At 38.7% G+C, this 23167-nt stretch overlaps 3 protein-coding genes across 3 annotated transcripts; all 3 read right to left on the bottom strand.

Moving 5' to 3' along the window:
* Nucleotides 1-3107: 3107 nt before the first annotated feature.
* Nucleotides 3108-3554, bottom strand: LOC137747907 (uncharacterized). Its single transcript, XM_068488034.1, has 2 exons — nt 3428-3554; nt 3108-3346 (listed from the first exon to the last, which is right to left on the bottom strand). The coding sequence occupies exons 1-2, from the start codon at nt 3552-3554 to the stop codon at nt 3108-3110; spliced, it is 366 nt and encodes a 121-aa protein (XP_068344135.1).
* A 233-nt stretch (nt 3555-3787) lies between these two features.
* Nucleotides 3788-4267, bottom strand: LOC137747906 (uncharacterized). The gene has a single exon (XM_068488033.1). The coding sequence runs from the start codon at nt 4265-4267 to the stop codon at nt 3788-3790; it is 480 nt and encodes a 159-aa protein (XP_068344134.1).
* Nucleotides 4268-16259: 11992 nt separating this feature from the next.
* On the bottom strand, nt 16260-21533 carry LOC137746574 (65-kDa microtubule-associated protein 4-like). The gene is made up of 13 exons (XM_068486591.1): nt 21265-21533; nt 20322-20414; nt 19970-20167; nt 19596-19850; nt 19039-19248; nt 18782-18937; nt 18525-18684; nt 18157-18308; nt 17789-17876; nt 17372-17445; nt 17200-17274; nt 16854-17076; nt 16260-16766 (listed from the first exon to the last, which is right to left on the bottom strand). The coding sequence occupies exons 2-13, from the start codon at nt 20394-20396 to the stop codon at nt 16315-16317; spliced, it is 2118 nt and encodes a 705-aa protein (XP_068342692.1). The 5' UTR covers nt 20397-20414; nt 21265-21533; the 3' UTR covers nt 16260-16314.
* Nucleotides 21534-23167: the final 1634 nt, after the last annotated feature.

Raw genomic sequence — 23167 nt, 5'->3', positions numbered from 1 at the left:
TTAAACTCCTCCATCTGGATTATGCCATTCTGCAGGGAAGGGCGTCGTGCTATAGTGATCTGTTCCAGCTCATCATTGATCTTTATGCTTCAATCTCTTGTCGTATTTATTCTTGATGCAGGAGTTGAATGCAACCTTTGCATTTAAATGGTGCTTCAGAACACTACTTTTCAGCGACGATGAGTACTCGAGAGCAATGCAAGGTAAGTAACCAGGCAAAGGTTCCAGGCAATCAGTTCCAGGTCGGAAGTTTGATTTCAGGTTCCGACTAATTACTCTTTTTCCCCTTGTCCTGCAGGTAAGAGCAAAAGCAAAGGAAAAGACAGGGAAAAAGCGTGATATGAGATACTTTTGCTTTCAACCCTGATGATATGTGATACTTTTGCTTTGGTGTCATTTGTTTGCAAGGGTATTCCCGGAGAGGAAGAAAACTGAACATTTCGAGAGGCTCTGCTAGGAGTGCGCTCTCGGAGGTGAGGAATAATTAGGCATATTTTTATTTTTTATTTTTTTGCAGGTCTGCCTTACCATGAAAGACTTCCCAACAGCCAGTAGTGGCACTATTCCTTTACTCTTGTCGGCAACCGTTAGGTAATTGAAATAGTAAGATTCACGCGTTTTCAACGTTGTCAGAAATCTTTGACAAAGTTGCCCGTGATTTCTGCAAAGCTGGGGTTGCGTGTGAAAGGTGATGATAAATCCGGAAAAGCCTTGTTTTGAAATTCAGAGAGTGATGACTCTTCGATCCTTCTTTGATTCTTGAACAAACGCCTTTTTGATTTCTGAGCAAGCATCTCTCCGATTTCTGAACAAACGCTTCTTCAATTTCTGAGCAAGAACCTCTTCGATTTCTGAATGAACAACTTTGTTCCCCCTTCTTTTTTTTTATAGAGGCAACAATTATGTTTCAAAAGAACGCTTGAGAGTTGCTGTCTGTAGAAGCTACCCTCTTTGTATTTCTGAGATTTTGATTCACCTGACCTCTACTTCCTTCCTTATTTCTACAAATGGCTTGCCCGTTTGATCGTCGTCTTGATTTGAATGTTGAGGAAGATGCGGACATGCATTCTCAAGACTGTTATGGCACTCATCCTTCGTATCCCCCAACGGTCCTCTTATAGTTGGGGACTCTGTGATAAAGAACGACATAACCGCTACGGTGGTTGCTAGAAATCTTCTCACCCCCAAGTATAACGGGATCCTTTCCAAGCAGTCTGATGAGCTGGTTGTTCAAGACTTTTTGGCTTTCAGTGTTCAGTGTGCGAGCTCTGTATCGAACATGGGTTAATGCCTTCTTGCTCGAACTCGTCAAGTTGAGTCACTTATGGCTGAGGTGGCGAGTCTTAAGCAAGAGATTAGAGGGCTTAAGCATGAAAATAGAGACTTGCACATGCTTGCCAATAGTTACTCAACGGGCATGAAAAGAAAGCTTGACCAGCTTCAGGAATCCGAAAGTCAGATTCAGAGTGACCATCAGATGTTTGTGGCTTTACTCCAGAGGCACCTATTACCTTCGACCTCTGGAGTTTTACCGAGTGTTGAGGCTCCAAACAATCAACCTCCGGTGCCTCTTCTTCCTGGAATTCTATCGAGTGATGAGGCTTCACCTGATCAATGAAGGCTTTTTTCTTTTTTCTTTTTTTTAATTTTTTTAATTTTTTTTAATTTTTTTTAATTTTTTAACTCATGTACATGTACACATCCACATTTCTATAATTTTCCTGAGAAGTAAATAAATAAGCTTTTATTTTCCCCAGAAGGCACTTACCCTTTTTTTTATTTTTTTTATTTGTTATTATTATTATTATTATTATTATTATTATAGGTGCTCTCTGCATTCCTGGATTTCCTTACTGTTTTGACGGATTACCCATGCTCACAATTGGTGGCAGCTTCTTGCGAATTTGCAATTAGTGACGGAGTGAGCAGGCGTGCAACTGTGCTCTTTGCCTGGTGCTTGTTGCAGTGCGTCATTATTTTTTTTTTTTTTTGTTTGAAATGAGGCATTGTAACCAAATCTTTCCCTTAAAGAATAAAGCATTCATTTTTTAATCTGCTCTTTATTCTTCAAAGTGTTTGTGTTTTTGTTGATGATGTAACTATACTTGAAGTTTTGAAATTTCAAGTTGCCTACGTACCCTCGGTTGAGGAGGGATCAAGTCATGACGTAGTTCAAATGAGTGATGGTTTTGATGATAATTTTGCTGTACACAGTTTATGCTCTTGCGGGCCAGGAGTGTGGTGCGTTTGCTTTAGGGGTAGTAGTGCTTCAAGAGTCTGCCATTGATGGGGCCGATCTTCAGGCCATCTTATGCCATGATTAAGTAGGCGCCATTGGTGTAGACATCTTGTATTACGTATGGTCCATCCCACTTTGATGTGAACTTGCTTTTTGTCTTGTGAGTTATGATGATAGGCCTACGCAATGCGAGGACGAGATCTCCAGTTTGGAAGTACCTTGGGCGGACCTTCTTGTTGAATGTTTTGGATAGCCGTGCTTGGTAGCATTCCAAGTGTTGTTGAGCTTCAAGCCTTCTTTCATCCAGCGCTTCCAGCTCTTAAAGGCGCAACTTTGCATTTTCTTGATCAGTCAAGCCTTCTTGTATAGCCAACCTTAGTGAGGGGATTTGACTTTCGAGCGGTAAAACAACTTCCACGCCATATACAAGAGAATAAGGTGTAGCTTGGGTAGGAGTTCTATGTGTAGTCCTATATGCCAAAAATGCTTCACTTATTCTTTCATGCCAGTCTCTTTTTGTTCGGCCGATTTTCTTCTTCAGGAGGTTGCACAACGTCTAGTTAAATGCTTTTGCAAGACCGTTGGCCGGAGCATGATACATGGAAGACTTGTGCTGTTTGAACTTGTATTTCTCGCAGAGCTCGTCTACGAGTCAGTTGGAGAACAGTTTTCCGTTGTTAGTGATAACATAGCGAGGTACACCATATCGATGAATGATATGCTCTTTGATGAAATGGACGACAGTTTCCTTCTTGACTTCCCTCAGAGGTATGGCTTCAGCCTACTTGGAGAAGTAATCTGTTGTAGCTAGGATGTAAGCTTTTCCTGCAGATGACTTTGGCGTAATTGGTCTTACAACGTCCAATCCCTATGCGTCGAATGGCCATGAAGCAGCTGTAGGGTGTAATGGTTCAGGCGGTTGATGTATGAAGTTGGCGTGGAATTGGCAGGCTTGGCACCTTTTGGCATGTTCCAGGCAATCCTTCACCATGTTTGGCCAGTAGTAACCCATTATTTTAAGCTGGAAATGCAGCTTTGGTCCAGATTGATGCGCTTTGCACACACCTGAGTGTGCCTCTTCCATGGCTTGATTGGCTTCTTCCTCGCCTAGACATCTTAGAAGTATCCCTTCAAAAGAGTGTCGGTAGAGTGTTCCTTTGTAGTAAAGGAAGCGGGGTGTTCGTCAACGTATTTTCGAGCGGTGTCTAGGATCATCTAGAAGTTTTCCGTGCTTCAAGTAGTCGATCAGCGGTTGTCTCCACTCTTCAGCTTCAACTGGAAGTACCGAGATGACGTTTGTATCATCCAATAGCATTTCAGTAACGCGTGGGATCACCTATCTTTGGCAAACTGGCACGTCTGCAGCTTCATCTTTTCCCAGTGTTATACTTAAGGCTAGATTGGCGAGAGCATTTGCCATTTGATTTTCCTTTCTTGGTATATGTTCTAGTGTCACGACCTCGAACTTTTGCAGTAGTTGAGTTGCTAGCCGGAAGTATAGGACGAGATCATCTTTCTTCACCTCATATTCAGTTAAGAGTTGATTGATTATGAGCTTGGAGTCACCATTTGGAGCCCGATGATCAGCGCTTGGTACTCAGCGACATTGTTGGAGCATAACTCACTCATTTGGAAGGAGTAAGGTAGTATTTGCCTTTGCGGTGACATGAATACTACTCTTGCCCTCGCTTCGTCTTCTCGTGTGGATCCATCGAAGAATATCGTCCATGTCGAGAAGATGTTGATGTAGAACACCTCCTCGTCGGGCAAGTCGTCTGAGATTTTCCAATCGGTTGGGATCGGATGATCGGCGAGGAAGTCTGCTAACGCTTGTCCCTTGACGACTTTAGCTGGGATGCAGATGATCTCATATTGATTGAGAAGTAACGTCCATTTAGCTAGTCGCCCTGTCAAAACTGGTTTGGACATGACGTATTTGATTGGGTCAGCTTTAGTAGCCAAGTGGATGGTGTAAGCATTCATGTAATGTCTAAGCTTCTGAATGGTGAACACCAAGGTGAGGCACATCTTTTCTATTGGGGAGTGGTTCAACTCAACGCCGGTGAGAGTTCGACTGAGGTAGTAAAACGCTCATTTTTTCTGGGATTCATTCTTTTGCACCAAGAGTGCTCCAACTGAACTTTCCTGAGTGGCGATGTACAATATGAGCGGCTTCCCGGGCACAGGCGCCCCCAGGACAGGTAGACTTGATAAATACTTTTTTATGCTTTCAAAAGCATTGCGGCATGCTTCGTCCCATACGAACGGAACATCCTTCTTCATGAGTCAGCTAAATGGTTGACAACGCCCTGCAAGGTTGGAGATGAAGCATCTAATGAAAGTTGGTCGTCCTTGTAGACTTTTTAGCTCATGCAGGTTTCTTATCTCAGGCATGTTTTGAATGGCCTTGATCTTTGATTGGTCCACTTCAATGCCACAATGAAAGGTTCGTTTTAGGCCTTAAGTTAGTTTTGGGTTTCAGGACACAAAATGGTTTTGGTCCACAAGGCACATAAGGTTTAAGTTATGTGACAACTAAAACAAAATGGGCAATTAACCCACTAAAAATAGGGAGGTCGGCCATGCTTAGAAAGGAAGTGGGTTTTGGACTTATTACATGTTTGCCACTCTAATAAAGGTAGGCATAAATGTGACTTTACAACCTTTTCTTCATTAGGGTTTTCTTGAGGAAATTGGAGAAAACAAAAGCTCTCATTTTTCTCTCTAGGAGGCCGGCCACCATGGGGGAATTTACTAGCATCTAATTCTTCCATGGTCACTCATCTTCTTCCTTAAACATCCTTGGTGTTAAAACTTAGAGGTCTCCAACTTTGGGGACTTTTGGAGAACCTAATTCTTCCATCCATATCCAAGAAGACATGGAGCCAAGAAGCAAAGTTCCTCCATCCAAATCCAGGGAGTCAAGGAGCAAGGTGACAAGGAAAGAAGGCATTCACATGGGTGATTAACCTTTGCTAAGCAAAGAGATGCTTCAAAGGTATAAATTTTCTCAACTCACTTTGTTTTGAGTTGAGTCTTGGTTCACCATAACTACTAGGCTTTGAATTTCATGGGTTAAGTTTTGTTTTTTAGTGCATACAAGCATGATTCTACCTTTTAATTGTTAATAGCATGTATAGATATTGCTCAAATAAACTAGTTCTCACACATATTTCCTTCAGCAAGTTCACCTTGCAAAGAAACAACACTTGCACAATCAAAAGGTGCTAGCTGCGTAGGAACCGTAGAAGAATTGGCACCACTTGCCATCCCCGTGTCTTCATGATGTACCTTTGACCACCAATTTGCGTAGGCACAGGTCACTGGATTATTCTTGAACTCTTCCTTGGCCAGCAGGGTGATAGAAGCATTTATGCATGAACGGGTACAAGACTCTCAATGCATATACACCGCTTGCAAGGATTCTAGCTGTGTGTTTTCCTTCAACTTGCCTAACACATGTTGGACAAAACCAAATTGCCTACTGAAACGGTAAGGGCTATATGGCTGAACAATTCATCGATCTCCTTGCTGCAAAGAAACATACCTCGAGAATATAAGACAAGTCTGAGAAACAAAGGTGTGAATCATCAACGAGGCCCTGCCACGGCGAGCCAACCCTTGCTAAGTGATCCATTCTCAAACCTTCACAACTTCTAAAAATGCATGTGCCTGCAAATCATCAAAGCTCTTTGCAAAAAGCACGCCAGAGTACTTTTTCATCAAAGGCCCCAGCTTGGCTGAAGTTGAGGAAAAAGGCCCCGACTTGTCTAAAGTCGACGAAGAAAAATGAGTGCCAAAATACTCACCCAACCAACCATACACATAATGGTAGGGAAGTACCGCAGCACAATCTTCAATGCTCGTTGAGTTTGAAACAATACTCAAGCCATTGTACATATTGGCTAAGACCAGAATAGCAAGGCTAAAATATTCACCTGCAGCCATCTTGCAAGCCACTTTGAAGACTCCAGGACAGATAAGGTTGACATTGTCTTTGGAGAAAACAAACTTACAAAGCCAACAAGCTAAGAAAACGGCTAGGTAAGATTCTTCCATGTGTTCTAATGTTATGCCAAGATCCTCAAACACTTTCAACTCTGTAGGGGAATAGCGCTTGGTTGAACCAATGACACCTGATGGGTCTAAGTCTCCCTTTGGTTTAGTGGTCTTGTTGCAACCACTTTTCTTCGAAAGCTTCTTGTACTTCATGGCATCCTAATACCAAAATTGGATCGGTGAAGAAATCTTCACACTTGACTTACCCTGAGCCTCCTAGGAAAGCTTATGATACGCCCAAAAACAAATAGCGGCAACTCGCAGGCAATCCTTAGCTATTGCGATGAGAAAATTCCTCCACGCTAAGAACAACCTCGTCGTAAAACTTACCCTGGATTGGCAACCCACCTATCTTGTGGAGATCCCAAAGTGAAATCGACATCTCTCCTTGTGACGTGTAAAGTGTGTTGGTCACTAAACACCAATGCTCAAAGAACGCACAAAGGACGAAAGGATGGCAATAATAACTAAACAAAAATGCGTACACAGCATGATAAAGGTCCACGTTAGTAAGTACATCTTTGGATCGGCTCAAGACATCTTCAAGCCATGCTTAATAAAAGTCAACAAAGACGGCTTTTCCAGTAGTCGGCAAAGTATTATTCCATGTCATAACTCAGCTACGGACGCGATCGCCAAGCAGCTCCAACGAAGCCGGTGAATTGTCACGAACATGGTGCGAAGTATTCAAGATCTTTGACGTACACGCCTTTTTCTTCATAGTTGGTCGACCAAAAGCTGTCACCTCCTAAGATACTTCAGAAGACCATGACTTGATATGCATCAAGTTGTCAGCAAGTGCCTTAGGGCTAGTCAATGGCGCACAAAGCTTCAACGTCGTTCCCTTATCCTGCAAATCGCCTTCCTTCGCAAGAATAGTGATGGTATTGCTTTTAAAGCACTTGAAAAATACCATGGCTACAACGAAAAAAAAAAAGACAACATAAGCACAAGGTGGGACGGCAAGAAAAAAAAAAGGAAAAAATTGCTTCACTAAAGCAAAAGACATGAGAGACAAACCTCGTGAGCGTTGAAGAATGATGATGGCAAAGTCACAACAATGAGAAGAAATCAACCACAAAGCTTGGGCAAGCACAGCAAAGAGGCCAGCTACAAAATGGTCCTTCAAAGCACGCCGCTACCTAGCAAAGAAAACCAAAATGCTACGCAATCGCACTACGCAACCCCACAACAATTGCGCAAGCAGTTTCTTGCACTGCACGGCAAATAGGGTAGCTACAAGACGGTCCTTCAAAGCACACTACAATTGCAAAGAAAACCAAAATAGTACGCAATCCAACAACGATTATGCAAGCAGTTTCTTGCACTGCACAGCAACGTCACCATCGAGGGAAAACTGTGACCAAAAGGCACTACACAACATAACACCGCTGCAGTCTTTTGCACAACACCATAAGGTAAAAAGTGACGCACTGTAACAAGCTCCAAGCAACAAAACCCACGGCAAGCAAGTAGCAAAACCCATGGCAAGCAAGTAGCAAAACCCACGACAAAGCACATCAGCAAGCACACGGCAAGGATGTGAATTGTGAAAAAGAAAATACACACCCAATTGTCCAATAAATAGGGGTCAATTGCTTCCTAATGATATAAGGGAAATACATACCCAAATAGCAAAAGGAAAATCAAAACAAGGAAGCACAATCCAACCAAAAGAAGGAAGCAAATTCCAAGCAAAAAATGGCAAGTTTCAACCAAGCTGCGCAAGTAGGATGTCTTTGGTGATAATTTGACTTTCTGGAGGAGTTTTGATGCAAGGCCAATTAGAGAAGGAAGCTAAGAGGCTGATGATTGTTGTATCAAAATTTCATAATTTTCCCTAAAGCCAAACATTCCAGATTTCAAAGTTAATCCCTCAGAAGTTGTTTTCCCGTCAGAACTGCGCAGCTATGGGAAAATGATGAGTTGAAGGCTTTCCCGATTTTTTCTAGTGGTGTGCGATATATTCCTGTAAATATAAGAGATAAAGCTACGTTTTCCATATTTTTAAAGAATTTTCCAGAAGAGAAATCGACCTCAAACTTGGCATGCAAATCAGATGACATGTTTCCCAAACCAACAAGGGAAATACATGCTGTTTTTGCAACAAAAATCAACAAAGAGAAGAAAAAGAAACAAAATAAATAAAAAAATAAGGAAAGGGCTTCAAAATTTCCAAAACAACAAAGGAAAGAACCCCTCCTTGCCGTGAAAAACAAAAGGAGAAAGGAAAGAGTCCCTCCTTGCAGTGGAAAACAAAAGGGGAAAGGAAAAACACCTTCCTTGCCGTGGAAAAAAATGTACATCCTACTTACCCAAGGACAAGCATTAAATCTTTTCAAAACTTTGAAGGAAATCACCAAAGCTTTCCAATACTTTGAAGGAAATCACCCTCATTAAAGTTGAAGGAGATTTCTACCTAAGGAAGGAAAAACATTTTCTCCTACAACTACAAGAAAAAAAATTCAAAATACACCAAATGTATTTTGTCAAATTATGGAAAATCAATAAGCACAATAAGTATGTGCCAATTTATCCATTTCCAGAATTTCTTTCAAGATCAAGCCTTTACGGCCCTTGAAGAAAATTTTCATTTCTTTCAAGATCAAGTCTCTACGGCCTTTGAAGAAAGTATTCATTTATTCAAGACCAAGCCTCAACGGCCCTTGAAGAAATGTTTCGTTCAAGAAATACGCCTCAACAGCCCTTGACACAATTCATCATGTCAATTCAAGAAATACGCCTCTACGGCCCTTGAAGAAGCAAACTAATTCAAGATCAAGTCTCAACGACCCTTGAGTTAGAACATTCACATTGCATGACTTCAAAACACGTTTCCTACATGTGACAAGCACATGCCTACAACGCGCCTTAAAGTGGGGGCATTTGTAGACATGTAAAATTCATTACATACAAATAATGCATCACAAAGCTCCACGTGACGTATGACTCATCACAAATGGACAAGTCACCAATGACATGTGGCACAAATCAAGCAAAGGAAGAATAAAACTTCCCCAAAATTTGGCAAAATGGGGGAATCTCTCCTTAAAATCGGCAAGAGGCCCAAATTGCTCTCAAAACCGAAAAGAAAGCTAAAGCATCTTCACAAAACAAGCAAGAATTGAGGATTGCTCACAAATAGGCAGCAAGGCCTATAAATTTTGGCCAATATGAGGAAGGTGGCTGAAATTAAGATACAAAACATGCCTAAATTCTCCCATGGACGAATCAAGACACAAATCAAGGCAAATTCATCCAAAGGCATGGCTTTGGAAGTCTATAAATACAAGGATCCAAGACACACAAAGGGGCTGAAAATCCTACATTCAGAAGAACCTTTGCACAAATCTTTGAAGACTAATACGCTACCAAAGCTCTCTTCAAAGAACTCACAACCAAAGCCGAAGCATTCTTTCGACCAAAAGCTGAAGCATTCCCTTGAAGAATCAACAAGCACTTGTGCTGATTCTTTCAAGACTTTGTTGTAAGCTCAAAACTTGTAACGACGTTTGATTAAGATCAATTGTCGTCAAGGCCCTTGAATCAATGAAATCTCACATCTACACCATCTTTGCCGTAGCCCTAAACCTGAGGTGAAGACTATCCAAACATTGTTTTAAGCTTACAACTTGAAGCAATCATTCAATTGTTCATTCGAGATCAAGTCATCGTGACCCTTGGACCAACAACCTACGCATCTGCATCAAATTTAAAGACTAAATTAGAGGAAAATTGTAAACAGAGATTGTAACTCTACAAATTCAAATCAATACAAATTCTCTTTGTACACGTGTCCTCGTTTCATTCGTTATAGAATTTTCGTCTTTACATCTACCATAGGCTATTGTACATTTGTGGGTGGAAATCTTGTCACTTGGAAGAGCAAAAAGCAACAGGTAATTGCTCGCTCTAGCGCATAGGCTGAACATCGAGCCATGGCAGCCATTGCTTGTGAACTTATTTGGCTTAAAGGGCTTCTTTCAGAATTAGGGTTTCCTACTCATACCCCTATGTCCCTTATGTGCGACAATCAAGCAGCCATGCACATTGCTGCTAACCCTGTGTTCCATGAAAGAACCAAACATATCAAAGTGGACTGTCATTTCATTAGAGATCAAGTTTAAACTCAAGTCATCTGGACCATCTTCACATGAAGACATGATCAACTGGCAATCTATTTACCAAGGCTCTGGCATCCGCTCCATTTCATCATTTTTTGGGCAAGCTTGGCTTAATTAACCTCCTCAATCCAACTTGAGGGGGAGTGTTGAAGTGTGTCTCCCGATGGGTTTAAGGTCAACTAGCAAGTGTGAATCTCTAGGGTAATCTCAAGGCAATATTGTTATAAATCAGCTTTTCCTTGATTTAAGGGAGGTGACTGATTGGTGTAAAGTAGATTAAGCTTTTCCTTGATCCAAGGGAGGTGGTAGGTTAGCTCTAGTCGGCTGTGTGTAGCCAACTTTCTTTCTTCCCTCCTAGTCATCTGCTTGCAGCAGCTAACTCTCTGGATCTCTGCTTTTTTCCCTCTCTCATATATACCTTAACTCTTGTACATTGAACACATGAAATACATTGCAACTTAAAGCTAGAAAATCCACAGAATCAACTAGAAAGCAAGGTGTGCCTATTTCAAACCCAAGCAAGCGCCCTTTTAGAATACGTCGCTTTGTTACAGGTGTAAAAGATGTTATTGATTGTTTTTCTTTGTTTGTTAATTGGAATTGAATCGTGGTTAATGATATTCAATTGATGGAGAATGTGACCTGATTACCATTGAAATTTGGCTAAAAAATTTGTGTGCTGATTCTAACTCAACAAAGTGATGCATTAATTTTATAGTTTTAATTTTAAAGGCTGAAGAAGAACATGTTAAAATCTCTATTGGTGGAGAATGTGACCTGATACACACACTCATGAAAGTGATGAAGGGTTTTGACCTATGATGGCATGCTTATACTGAGAAAGAACCTTTGTCAACGTTGGTGTAACTGTTTTGGTGTTTCATATTAACCTATGGTTGTTTCATGGAGGTCGTTTGGATTGTGCAATATTATATGGTTTGATTTTTGCTTTTAATTCTTTAATTCAATGATTGATTAGATCATTACAAATATTTATCGTTTAGCCGTTTTTTGAGATGAATAATTAAATTGATATAAGTTTTGTTACCTTTTGTTTATCAATGTGTTTGGTTGAGAAAATATTGTTCAACCCAAAAATTATTCATGGTTTTTGCAGGTTGTTTAAATTTTAGATCAAAGTGTGTTTCCTTTAGGTTATAACTTGGTTTTAGACTATATGCTTTGTGATAAAAAAAAACTTTTATGTTCGCTTTTTTCGGTTATGCATTGCTTTAAATGGAGGGGGGAAAAACATTTTGCTTTTGCTGTTTTGTGTATTTGGTTTGTAATTTATCCAACATTCTTATTATTAGTTAGATAGGTTAAATAATTGTACAATTCATATTGCCTTGTTTTGTCCAATCAAAGGATGTTCACGGAATACATCTATGATTAAAACATCTAAATTCATACTTTGGGATGTCCATCTTAAATCCATCAATGACTAGCCAGGTAATTTATCATCTGTTTACAACAAGTGAAAAGAAGAAACTGTTTATTTATATATTGATAACAGTCAGTTCCTTTAAAAAGAAAACATGGATGATGCGTGAATTATACGCACACAAATTAAACCCTCTTTTTGACAATTGTAGTATAGATATAAGTAGGGATCATTCTTAACTGGGGATTAGGAGGGATTGCAAATCACTTGGAAACTGACTCAAAAACGTAAAAACACAATATAAAACACTATACTAGACTCAAAGAATGCAAAACTAAACTTTAAAACACTAAAACAAACCAAAAGACTCAAACATCACCCAAAACACTCAAAACTGCCTTAAAAACACTTTCTGGGCAGTTTTGAGCACTTTGGTGAATTTGGACGAATTTGGTAAATAAATTTAATCAAAACTCTTATAAACACAAACTAAGACACTTTCTAATTAAATTGGACAATAAAGTAAAGGGGGATTTAGGTTTTGACGAAATTAAACTAAATGAACAGATTGTAAATTAAAGCAAAATGTAAATGTGAATGTGTGATAGAATTGAATGGATGGGAAGCTAGCTAAGGGGTTCATCTCCATACATGTTACACTTGCATAATAAAAAGATTTCCAATTGCATTTCAATAAACCATGAATTCTCAATGCTCCAAGTTAATTAGATCCGCTTAAATTAACTTTTAGATTTCCCTAGATTCATTGGATTGAATGGAATACGCATTACAACCAAATTATTCCTAATCAAAGTCCCTAACTATGGAATACGCATGATAGAGACATTCAACAAAGATCATTAAGTTCAACGGAAATCATAAACATCGACTAGGCATTCATAACTATGGAATACGCATGAAACTTATGCCAAGAATTCGTTTAACGCGATTGTTTATAAGCAACCTCCACTACTTGTGAATATAAGTTCATAACTATTAGGTGAAACTCACTTATATTCTAGCGTCATATTCATGCATGAAAATTAAGCGTGCACTCTCAATAAACATACATAAATAAGTTATCAATCAAACGGTTAAACAAATTGAATCCACAACTTATGAAACGTAATTAGAAGTAATCAAATCAAAATGCAAGCATAAACATATATTTCGAATCCCCCCCTAGCCAAGGGGGGTTTAGTTCCTTATACGTACAAAACAAAGAGAATTGAAATTAAACATTGAATTCAAAGGAAAAGAAACACCTAAACATTCCAACAACTCAAACTTGAATTGTATGAACGTTTAGGCCCGCTTCTCTTCCTCTTTGTTGTAGCACAAGGTCTAAGGTGAGTTTTGGGATTATGGATGATGTAGAATGGAGTGGGGTGGTAGGATAGTGAGTGGTGAATGGCTGAATTTCTGGTGGTGTTTGGATTAGTAGGGAACTCACGGCACAAGTTGGTGTGTATGGATGATTTTCTGAAATGGAAGAGTCAATGGTTTGTGGCTGCAATGGATGCTTATTTATAGGTGAAAAAGAGGGAACATGACAGCTAGGAACTTGGTGGAAAGCTGGAATGGTGATGGGAGATGCATGTGGCTGATTTATGCATGTGATTAAAGGGTGGGAGTGCATGTGCTTTGACAGAAATGAAAGGGAATGCACGGCATGGGATGTTTGGTGCTGGAATTGTATGTGAAAGCATGTGCAATGAATATGTGGCTGCATGTGGATTAAAGGGGTGTGAATGATTATGGGATGCTGGAAATCTGGAGTGGGAGTGCACGGCAATGGGTGTGGAGTGAATGATTGAATGCATGTGGCTGATTTATGAAGAGTGAATGCATGTGGCTGATAGGTATGAATGATTATGGGTGCATGTGGGTTGGAAATGATTAAAGAGTGAGGGTATACACGGCAATGGTGAGGGCATGTGCTGATGGTTTATGGGAGAATGATATTGAAATGGGAAAACATGTGGCTGCCAACTAGGATGAATGATTGAAGAGTGGGAGTGCATGTGCTTGGCTGGAATGAAGGGGGTAATGCACAGCCAAAGGGGGATTTTCTGCAATGGCTGAATGGTTGAATGATTATGGGTGCATGTGGGTGGAAATGCATGTGGGAATGCATGTGCAAAACAACTAGGTTGAATATGCATGTGGAATGGCTGGAATGAAGGTGAAGTCACGGCACAAAGGTGAATGGGTGATGTGTGAATGTGGTTGAATGATTAAAGTGTATGCAAAGTGAATGAATAATGAATGCATGTGCAATGACAGCTAGGTTGGTTGTGGATGAATGCATGTGGATTCAAGAGTGAATGATGGTTGCAATAATGAAATGGAATGCTGGAAAGTGGAGGGGGAGCCACGGCAATGGTTGTGTTTGTGTGAATGATGATGGCATGGGTGGATTTCTGGGATGGTGGATGCACGGCACAAGGGGATTGTCTCCTTTGATTTTCAATTTCGTCCATCTACTTGGTTTTAAGCATATGCAACCATTCCAATCTCTAATTTGCTCCAAAAGGCTCCAAAAGACATCATTTTGCATACTTTGCCCTTAGAACCTGAAAACACACAAAAGAAGCATAAAGGACTAAAATAACTAAAGAAACATAACGTAAATGCACGAGAACAAGCCATTTAAGTCGCATGAATATGCTTCTATCAATGGACATGAAGATAATGCCTCAAAAAATCAAAGCGCGAACAACTCACTGATTTATATCTCCGCATACTACAAAAACACTAAATAAGACATATCTGATCCATCTCTGAACATCTTTTGTTACCATTCTTACAATTGAAAAAGAACATGATTCACTTGCATGGCTTTTTGCAGCATGTTCTCGCATTTTCAGTCCATTGTAAATAATGCTGCTCAGTTTGGTTACTTTTCTGTTACATTTATACCCCTCTACATTTTTTCTGTTTTGAAACAACTTTAGACCAATGTTAAACAACCATGGCTCCTCCAAAACCCATCTCCTTACCTTGCATGACCAAGATTTTGCCCTGATTCCCATTGATAATTTGCATTTTTTGGTCATTTCCCATTCTTAACCGATGAGTTTTTTTAACAACTTGCTGTGTGCAATTTTTTTATTTCCTTCTTTGCACACAATGGATTTCTCTCATTTAATTACGGTATCGTATGATTATAACTTTTCCTATAGTTTTCAAATCTCTTACAGTAAATTTATGTCACTGTTGACATTCTACATCTCTCGCTTCCAAAAATTACAAGGTATGCTGCCACTCCTCATTATCTGCATGTCTCTGGTGTAACTAACTTTAACAAACATTATGTAACCTGTATTCAGCTAAAAAATCTAAAGTTATACAAAAACAAAAAACAATAATATAACAAATGAATATACTTTACCCAGCTCATTTCCACATTCGTTCATTTAATTAAAATGTTATTGCATAACAGGTTTCAACCCAACTTTTCAGCGCCTTATAACCAAGGTTCTAAAAGACATTAAGTGCTAGTCGGGCGGCGGGCTGGGGCCTAGAGCCTAGGCGGCTAAGCGGGCGCATAGACGGACTAGGCGGATTTAAGTAAATATATTGTATTTTGTGTAAATAAGTGTCTATTTATACTTAAAATATACATAATTTCATCATAAACTAAAAAATAGAATGACATATATATTATGAAGTATTGGAACATAATGAAAACATGGGGAGCAAACATATAATGTGTGTTTATTTAAGTGTTCAATCTGGTTTGGTATTCCTGTGCTTTGACAAAAAACTGCTTCTGTTGTGCTATAAGAATAAGTTCATTTTTGCTTCACGTTTTCAGCTTTTTTTCACCCAAAACTATGAAAATAAGCTATTTTTAAGTGTTTACCAAACACCTTTTTGAGCTCAGCTTTTTTTTATACCCACTTTTTATAAAAGCACCTCAGTACCAAACCAGTACTAAGTCTCTTACAATTTATTGGAAACAATAAAATGCAAAATGAAAATTATCTATTTTCTATCTAAGTGAATTGCAACCTAGACAGGTGTCTAGGTTGGTCTGGGCGGGCTAGGCGGGTGCCTCAACAAGTCTAGATACCCTTTCTTAATTTTCAAATGCCTAAACATGAATCGGGGTTGTGGCTAACTGCCTAGCTTCTAGGCGGGGTTTAGGCGGTGCTAGGCGAGGATTTTTAGAATAGTGCTTATAACAATGTGATTCCACCTTTCACAAACTACGAGGTCCGCTCCAATCTATTCTTTGATAAATTTCATTCAGATTGATGCTGGTTATAAATACATTCAAACGTATCCAGTAGTAGTTATGATTGTATGACCTTGGGAAAACTTTGACCACAAATGTACTACATGCATATATAACTTTTTTTTTTTTCTATGAGAAATATATCACAGTTTTAATTTCAAAATATCGAAAGAAACAGAATATTTCATCAAAGGAAGCCTTCCCTCGGCCTTTCAAAACACAGTGACAACATTGTGCATTATATCGGCAAGACGTGTAAGTCGATTCACTGGCTACCAAGTTCATATCTAATTGCTCTCACCTCCTCGAACGAGTACTTAAGTCGTTGATCAGCTTTCTCAACCTTGTAATCACCAGAAGTGAAAGGTGTGGCTGGTGTCATGGCCGTCAGCATATGAATTGATATTGTTGAAGGAGTTGGAGGTACTGGAATTGGCTTCGTCTTTGGGGTTCTATTCTCTTCATCATCAACCGCGTTTTTCGGCTTGGAAGGAGTCATGATTGGCTTTTCACTTAAAAGGTGGCTTGCTTGGATGTTTGTCTCCTGTTGTCTCTTCTGACCTTCAAAGTAATTTGCAATGTTGGCCATAGATGACACTTCAGAATAGACAGGAGAGAGCGGTTTCCGGATCAATGGGGATTCCATTTCAAGAGCCTTTGCAGCACTGGTTGGGCGCTTCTTCACTGAATGACCATAGATCTCTGAGGTTCTCCTTCCTGCATAAAATTTACGCCAGGACTCGGAAAATGAAGCATACGAATAAGTTGTGAGTTTATTTATTTTAGCACCATGTTAAAACATACCAAAGGATGGAGCTTCCACTCCACTGTATTGCTGGCGAGAGCTACTTCGATGGAGAAAGTCACCCTTCTTTGTAGGGTGTAAAGGCGGAGTAACTTTTTCATTCTTTTGGCTTCGGATTAATGCTCCACCTAGGGACATTTTTCTATTGGAAGCCTTCTTTCCACTCTTGGATGGACTACGTTTTGACCCATAAAATGCTTCCTGCTCAACTAGCACCTGCCCCTGAAATTTTTTCATATCCTAAATACAAAAGCAATAATGAACTGGTTCAAGAGGAGCTTGTTTAAATATTATGTGTATGGAAAACTGTAATTCAGACATACGAAATAGGAGAAAGGTCCATACTCTCTGTCTCTGCTGTTCTTGCTCGTTCTCCTGCCTTAAGGTGCTGTACTGATTGAGCATTGAAAGAAGTTTGCCCTATACAAATAACGAACAGATGTGGATACGATAAACTTATGACAAAACTTACGTAAAACACTTCACCAAATCAAAGTTTGACTTGGAAATAACTTACACCATCATACAAGAATTCAGTTCCTCTTTCTCTTTCCCAAGCTGTGGCTTTTGAAGTCAATGCTTCCAACATCCCTGATAATCAATAGATCAAATGGAAATAGAAAAAAAAAAAAAAAAGGAAGGTATAGTAGGTTAACATTTGCGATAAGTTAATTACCCATAAGGCTTATATCTTGAACTATCCTTCCTTACCAGTTTAAAGTAGATTAAATCTAACAGCAACATGTAAATAATTCTCACACATCTACATTGCTATGTGAGACGATCATGCGGCAGGAAACAACAGAAAATTTTTTTATTCACAAATGGTAAGGCGTGGCATGTATCAACTCAAATAAATAACCATTCCTTGTCTGCATAGTGTAATTAAAAGGATAGCAAACTAATTACACCAGGCCATTGAAACAATTTTTACCTGGAATTTTGTTTACCAAAGCACGAGCTTTCTCTGCACGTTTCAATGTAAGATGGGCTCCTCTCCCTGCATTATAGCGGTTTTCATCCTGAAATCCCACAATATGTTGGAGACTGAAGCAAATGAGGCGACAAGAGACCAAAGTAATGCATTCACAGTCACTATATTATCTTCAATCTTTTAGCAAAGTTATAACCTCAAATATATGTAAAAGAAGTTGCCGCACCGGAAATATATGGTAAAATTAGAAATGATATTCTTTGACTGATTAATATGGACATAACTTTGACAAAATGAAATAAAGGGCAACATAAATATAATAGATGGAAAAAAAAAAACAGTTTGCTCCAGAAAGAATAAAATTTCACCCTGTTGTACTCCTCTAGCCAACATTCTTCTTGACGCGCAGCCAACCACTTCTCAACCTTTTCTAGTATCTCTTTCCTGCTTGAAGCTTCCTCTTTTGCCCTTGTGATTTGGAGATCAATCTGTTCCAACAGGCATGCAGTGTCCGCAGTTCCTGCAAAATGTTAAAACTGCTAATGAGGGGACATTTGAATTTTCTATGACTGGTCAATGTGCCATCAAATGACTATTACAATGTCGTACATCACCAAGCTCTCAATAAAGCTCTCAAGTCTCTTAGTATAATGTTACCATTAATTGGATGGCATCTATTAATTGTAGTAATGAATAGATAGGCAATATCAGGGATGAAAACAAAGGAAAGAATTACCAGACTCTACTGCATCAATTGAGTGTTCCATTGCACTAAATGTTTCTGTAACCATATGAGACCGCTTGCATATCTCCTCCAGTTCCAACTTCTTTTTCTGACTAATCTCTTTTAGCTTACTTGATTTGAGCTGCTGCAACCTTGACACTTCTGCCTCAACCTGCAGAAGGAAGTTTATAAAATCAGCAAAATATATTTCAGATGAAATGAATTCACAACAAATATTTCCAGCTCTAAATTCAAATTGAAATACTCACATGATTTAGAACGTCTGTAGACAGCATGTTAGGCTCAGTGATTTCAGATTCTAAAGCAGTTATATGACTAGTTACATTCTGAAATTTATTTTGTTCCTCTATTGGTGTATCCATCAGATTCCACAGTTCAAACAGAGCACTTGCATGATCTTGGAGCTGTTACAAATGTAATGGTCATAAGGCTAAAAATAAAGTGTAAAACTAAAACTACAGGTTTCACAACAAGAAAAATACAACTGATTTACGGGCATACTCACCCTCTGCCACCTCTGATTCTTGAGCTTTCTCAAACTTTGTAACGAGTTATCCAAGCTATCAATTGTATTGTTGCTTATGTCCTTTGCTCCCTCAGAATCAATCAAAGTGGGGTGGATTTCATGAATTGTTTGCTTAAAATCCATACCGAGAACCAAGCAAAGTGAGCTTATCATGTTTAGGTAGTCCATTATCAGATTCAAACGGCTTCTCTGCAGGTGATATGAATATTAAAAATGAAATTGTCAATATGCACTCAACTGTATTGCGGAGGAGAAAAGATACAATCAAATCTGAGTGTATCATCACAAAACTTAAGAAGCTAATTGTGGTGTATTGCAAAACCAAAATCAATATAAAATGCCTCTTATTGTTTCTACTGTCCCTCGATAGTCGATACTCGCACACAAAAGCAAACTCACCTAACTTTCCCTGAAGTACTACTAATTTCAGCCTAACACTGGTTGTCTCACTAAATGTTTCGATGAAACCAAATGCAAAGCTATTTCGATCATTAACTAGAGTGAGCGTGTAATGAAATTGAAAGGCAAAACAATACCTTCTCATCTTGATATTCAAGCAGCCGTCTACGCAATTCTTCAAGTCTCTTCAAGGACAAGTCAGTCTCTTCCACTACCATTTTGTACAGACTGTCTGTCATGCATTTGCCTATTGCATTCGAAATTTTCTCTAATTGATCTAAGACAACAAAGAATTCATTCCTTCTTTCCATTTTCTGCATCTTCATGTCCTCTAGTTGTTGGATAATGGTTTCAAGCTCTTTCTTCAAACTTCCACTGGCCTTTTGATCAAGCTGTGGACATTATAAATAAATAATGTAGGGGGTTCCGACCAACTAAAATTTCATCATGGAAACAGAGACATTAGAGCAGAAATGCACATGCTCATGTCTTATATCCAGTCAAGACTTACGTGTTGTGGCTGCTCTCCCAATGCAGCACATATGTCTACAAGCTCTACTTTGTGATTAGCAATTTCTTGCAGAAGTTGAGCTTTACAATTTTTCGCCTCGTCAACTTTTCTCCTAGATACCTCCATACACTCTTGTTCGATTTTTAGAAACATTGCATCCCTTTCAACATCAGGCACTCCAACTTCATCCCATATTTTCTGATTTCAAATATACTAAAGTGAAGAAATACCCAAAAATAGAAACTCAACTATGCAGAATACCATATAATGTCTACTCAAGTAGAACTGGAATAATAAAGAGAATAGTAAAAGGCTATTTATAATAAATTGTCAAAGGGTTTTTGGGGATAACCTGCAGTTCCTGCAGCAAAGATTCAAACTTTGTTTCCATATGCGCAAAATGATTACTGCCTTGCTGACTGAACATGGTGAAGTACCTAAAACACTGTAAATGGCAACAAACTCCGTAAGATTCTTGTGAGAAGAATTCTAAGCCAAACAAGCAGAGTTTCAAATCCTCCAGTTATGAGAAGAAGAAAAAAAAAGTCAGTGTCAAAACATATGCCCTGTTTGAGAGTCTTTTGGTGGCTTTCAGATGAAGAAATACAATTTTTATCATTTGATTAACATGGTCAAAATCCAATCCAATTTCATCAGCCTCCATGAATTTGGGCACATTACATTGTCTCTAGATTCAAAACCTACACAATTACACCGAATGACATATTGAAACTATAGAAAACTATGAGTAATTCAATCCAATCTGTACATTTCAATCCAATGCAGACTATGTAGTTTGTTTTAAAGCTTCTTAACTTGATTCTATAGAAATTATGAGTAACTAAATACTTCATTAAACTCGTGTTTCGTACATACATAACCGATACACTTTTCTTTAGCAATCTATCTTCATCATATACCAAAAAATCCTCATTCTACACCAATGTATAATCATCATAGTATAACTATAATTCCAATCATGTTACAATATTTTCATCAAACATAAAACTTTATGACGAAAAATAAACAATGACCTTCAAAGCACTTCCAAACAGTAAACAAATAAGCACAAATGATAACAATCAAAGAACAACAGAACATGTATTTTCCCCAACTTCCATTCATTATCCCATTCTTTCTGCAGAAACTACAAAATTATAAACAAATGAAATCGAAACGACAATTTTACTCCAGAAATGAAATAAAGTTACAAATAAATCACTGCACTCGAAAACGCTACATTTTCCGGGCATATTTTCCCCAGAAACAAACAAAGCATAAGGAAGAAAACGGACCTTATCGCTGCGGAGCTTTCCAGATGATCGATCAGAGAATGACAAGCGCGAATTCAGAAACCCTAGCGAGTGTAAGTGAAGTGTGAATCTCTCTCTGCGTAACGCTTGGATTTTTTTGTCGGGAGCGCGAGTTTTGCGTGCGAGGGAAGGAAAGAGGAGGGGAGCGTTATATTGAGAAATGCGAATCGCACATAGTACGGTTTTGATTATAGACGGCGTCGTTTGCGTTTGGGATCGGCTGACGTGACGAAAGAGAGGACGTAGAGCTAACTGAGGATGAGGCACCGCAAATGTAAAAGGAAAAGGTTTTGAATTTCAAATTTTGGTAATCATTCCATGGATTTTCCTTTTTCCAAAATCACACGCTCTTGATTTTGTTGGAATATTTAAGTTTTGGTAATAATCATTAAAACACTATCCGATTTCCTTAATGCCAAATCTGATAGTATAAACCACAGCAAGTGGCCCAGAGGTAAGGGCGCAGATAGTGGCTCCCCAATAAAAACAAAAAAAATGTTGAATGTCCTGGGTTTGATGCTCCGAGCTAGTGAGTCTGCTTGACTGCGGTCATGGGGCAGGGTGAAGTTCCCCATAGTCTCTCCAGACCCGAAATGAGAGGATAATCGTGACATATCACCAATTGTCCTCCTTTTAAAAAAAATTAAAAAAAAAAAATCTGATAGTATATATCTTTGCAGTAACAATCAAAATTTGGAACCCCCTTTTAGTTTAGGACATACATATAAAATAATTAAATATAAACTAGTAATAGGGACATTTAGAAAAATAATCAAAACTTGGAACCCATATAGAATTATAGCCTCAATTTTAAGTTTATGATAATTACGACCAAAAGTTAATATAAAAGTATTAATACACCCTTAAAATGAGGTTTTCCCATTAAACCCAAAAAGCAAATTAGAATGAAAATGAGGATCGCCTCCCTTTACTATATTAAATTAATGTACCTAAATGAGTGTACCGAAATGTATGCATTATTGAATTACTCTACCTACATGTTCGTATCGAAATATATGTATCGAAATGTGTGTACCTAAATGTATGCACCAAAATGTATTATAATGAATTTAATGTACCTAAATGAAGAAAATAAAATTATATCGAAATATATTTATAACAAAAGTTAGTTAATCTAAATGTTCACAACAAAATATATTACGATGAATGAAATGAAAATGAAAATTATAATGAAATATAATTAGTACATTAAAATTAGGAAGAAAAAGATAAATAATTAAAATGTAACAACCCGTCCCTAATTTTACTGCTTTATTAATTTTAAATTTGTGAATTGACCAAAATGCCCTTATGAGATTGTTGATTTTGTTGACCGTCATTTCGTGATGCGTAAGAGCTACTATTTTACCGTATTCATGTAGTACTCGTCGCTACGAACGGGTGGGCGCAAGCAAAATCAAAATTGAAGTTACAATGAAGATTTTACAAAACACAGAATACCGAGAACATTTTGGTAAATTCACTATTCCAGATAAATTGCCCTTATTATTTTAATATTTGTCTTGTGAGATTTTTCTGTGACCCACCCATGTGGGACTCCTCATTGCACCTGTCCAGTGTCCCCCCTTCTCACAGACCCCCTCTCCCTTACTATCACCTCATTACTCTCTATAGCCCTCACCACTCTCTCATCTCTCTTGTCCCTCTCCTTCCTCAACAAACATCGACACCAAACCACCATCTCTCGCAACTCCGACAAGTTGCACCACCACCGAACTATCGCCATACCACCCATTAGCTTCATGGCAGACCATTGCAAGTATCACCTCATTTTACTCACAACACCCAGGACCTAAGGTTTTTCTCTACAAAATGGCTGTCATGGCCACTGTCCACCATCTTCTCTGACAATGGTGAGTCTCGA

This window comes from Pyrus communis, chromosome 10 (genome assembly GCF_963583255.1).
Source record: "Pyrus communis chromosome 10, drPyrComm1.1, whole genome shotgun sequence".
Classification (NCBI taxonomy): Eukaryota; Viridiplantae; Streptophyta; class Magnoliopsida; order Rosales; family Rosaceae; genus Pyrus; species Pyrus communis.
This window is presented reverse-complemented; position numbering and strand designations above follow the sequence as displayed.

What these genes read in the sequence shown, in the direction of transcription:
- LOC137747907 (XM_068488034.1), bottom strand. Translation starts at nt 3,554, where the DNA reads ATGCTATTGGATGATACAAACGTCATCTCGGTACTTCCAGTTGAAGCT. An exon ending in TAGACACCGCTCGAAAATAC is followed by an intron (nt 3,347 to 3,427) that starts GTTGACGAACAC and finishes TAAGATGTCTAG; the next exon opens with GCGAGGAAGAAGCCAATCAA.
- LOC137747906 (XM_068488033.1), bottom strand. Translation starts at nt 4,267, where the DNA reads ATGTGCCTCACCTTGGTGTTCACCATTCAGAAGCTTAGACATTACATG.
- LOC137746574 (XM_068486591.1), bottom strand. Translation starts at nt 20,396, where the DNA reads ATGTTCAGTCAGCAAGGCAGTAATCATTTTGCGCATATGGAAACAAAG. An exon ending in AATTGATGCAGTAGAGTCTG is followed by an intron (nt 18,309 to 18,524) that starts GTAATTCTTTCC and finishes AACATTTTGCAG; the next exon opens with GAACTGCGGACACTGCATGC. An exon ending in AGTGGAAGCTCCATCCTTTG is followed by an intron (nt 16,767 to 16,853) that starts GTATGTTTTAAC and finishes AATTTTATGCAG; the next exon opens with GAAGGAGAACCTCAGAGATC.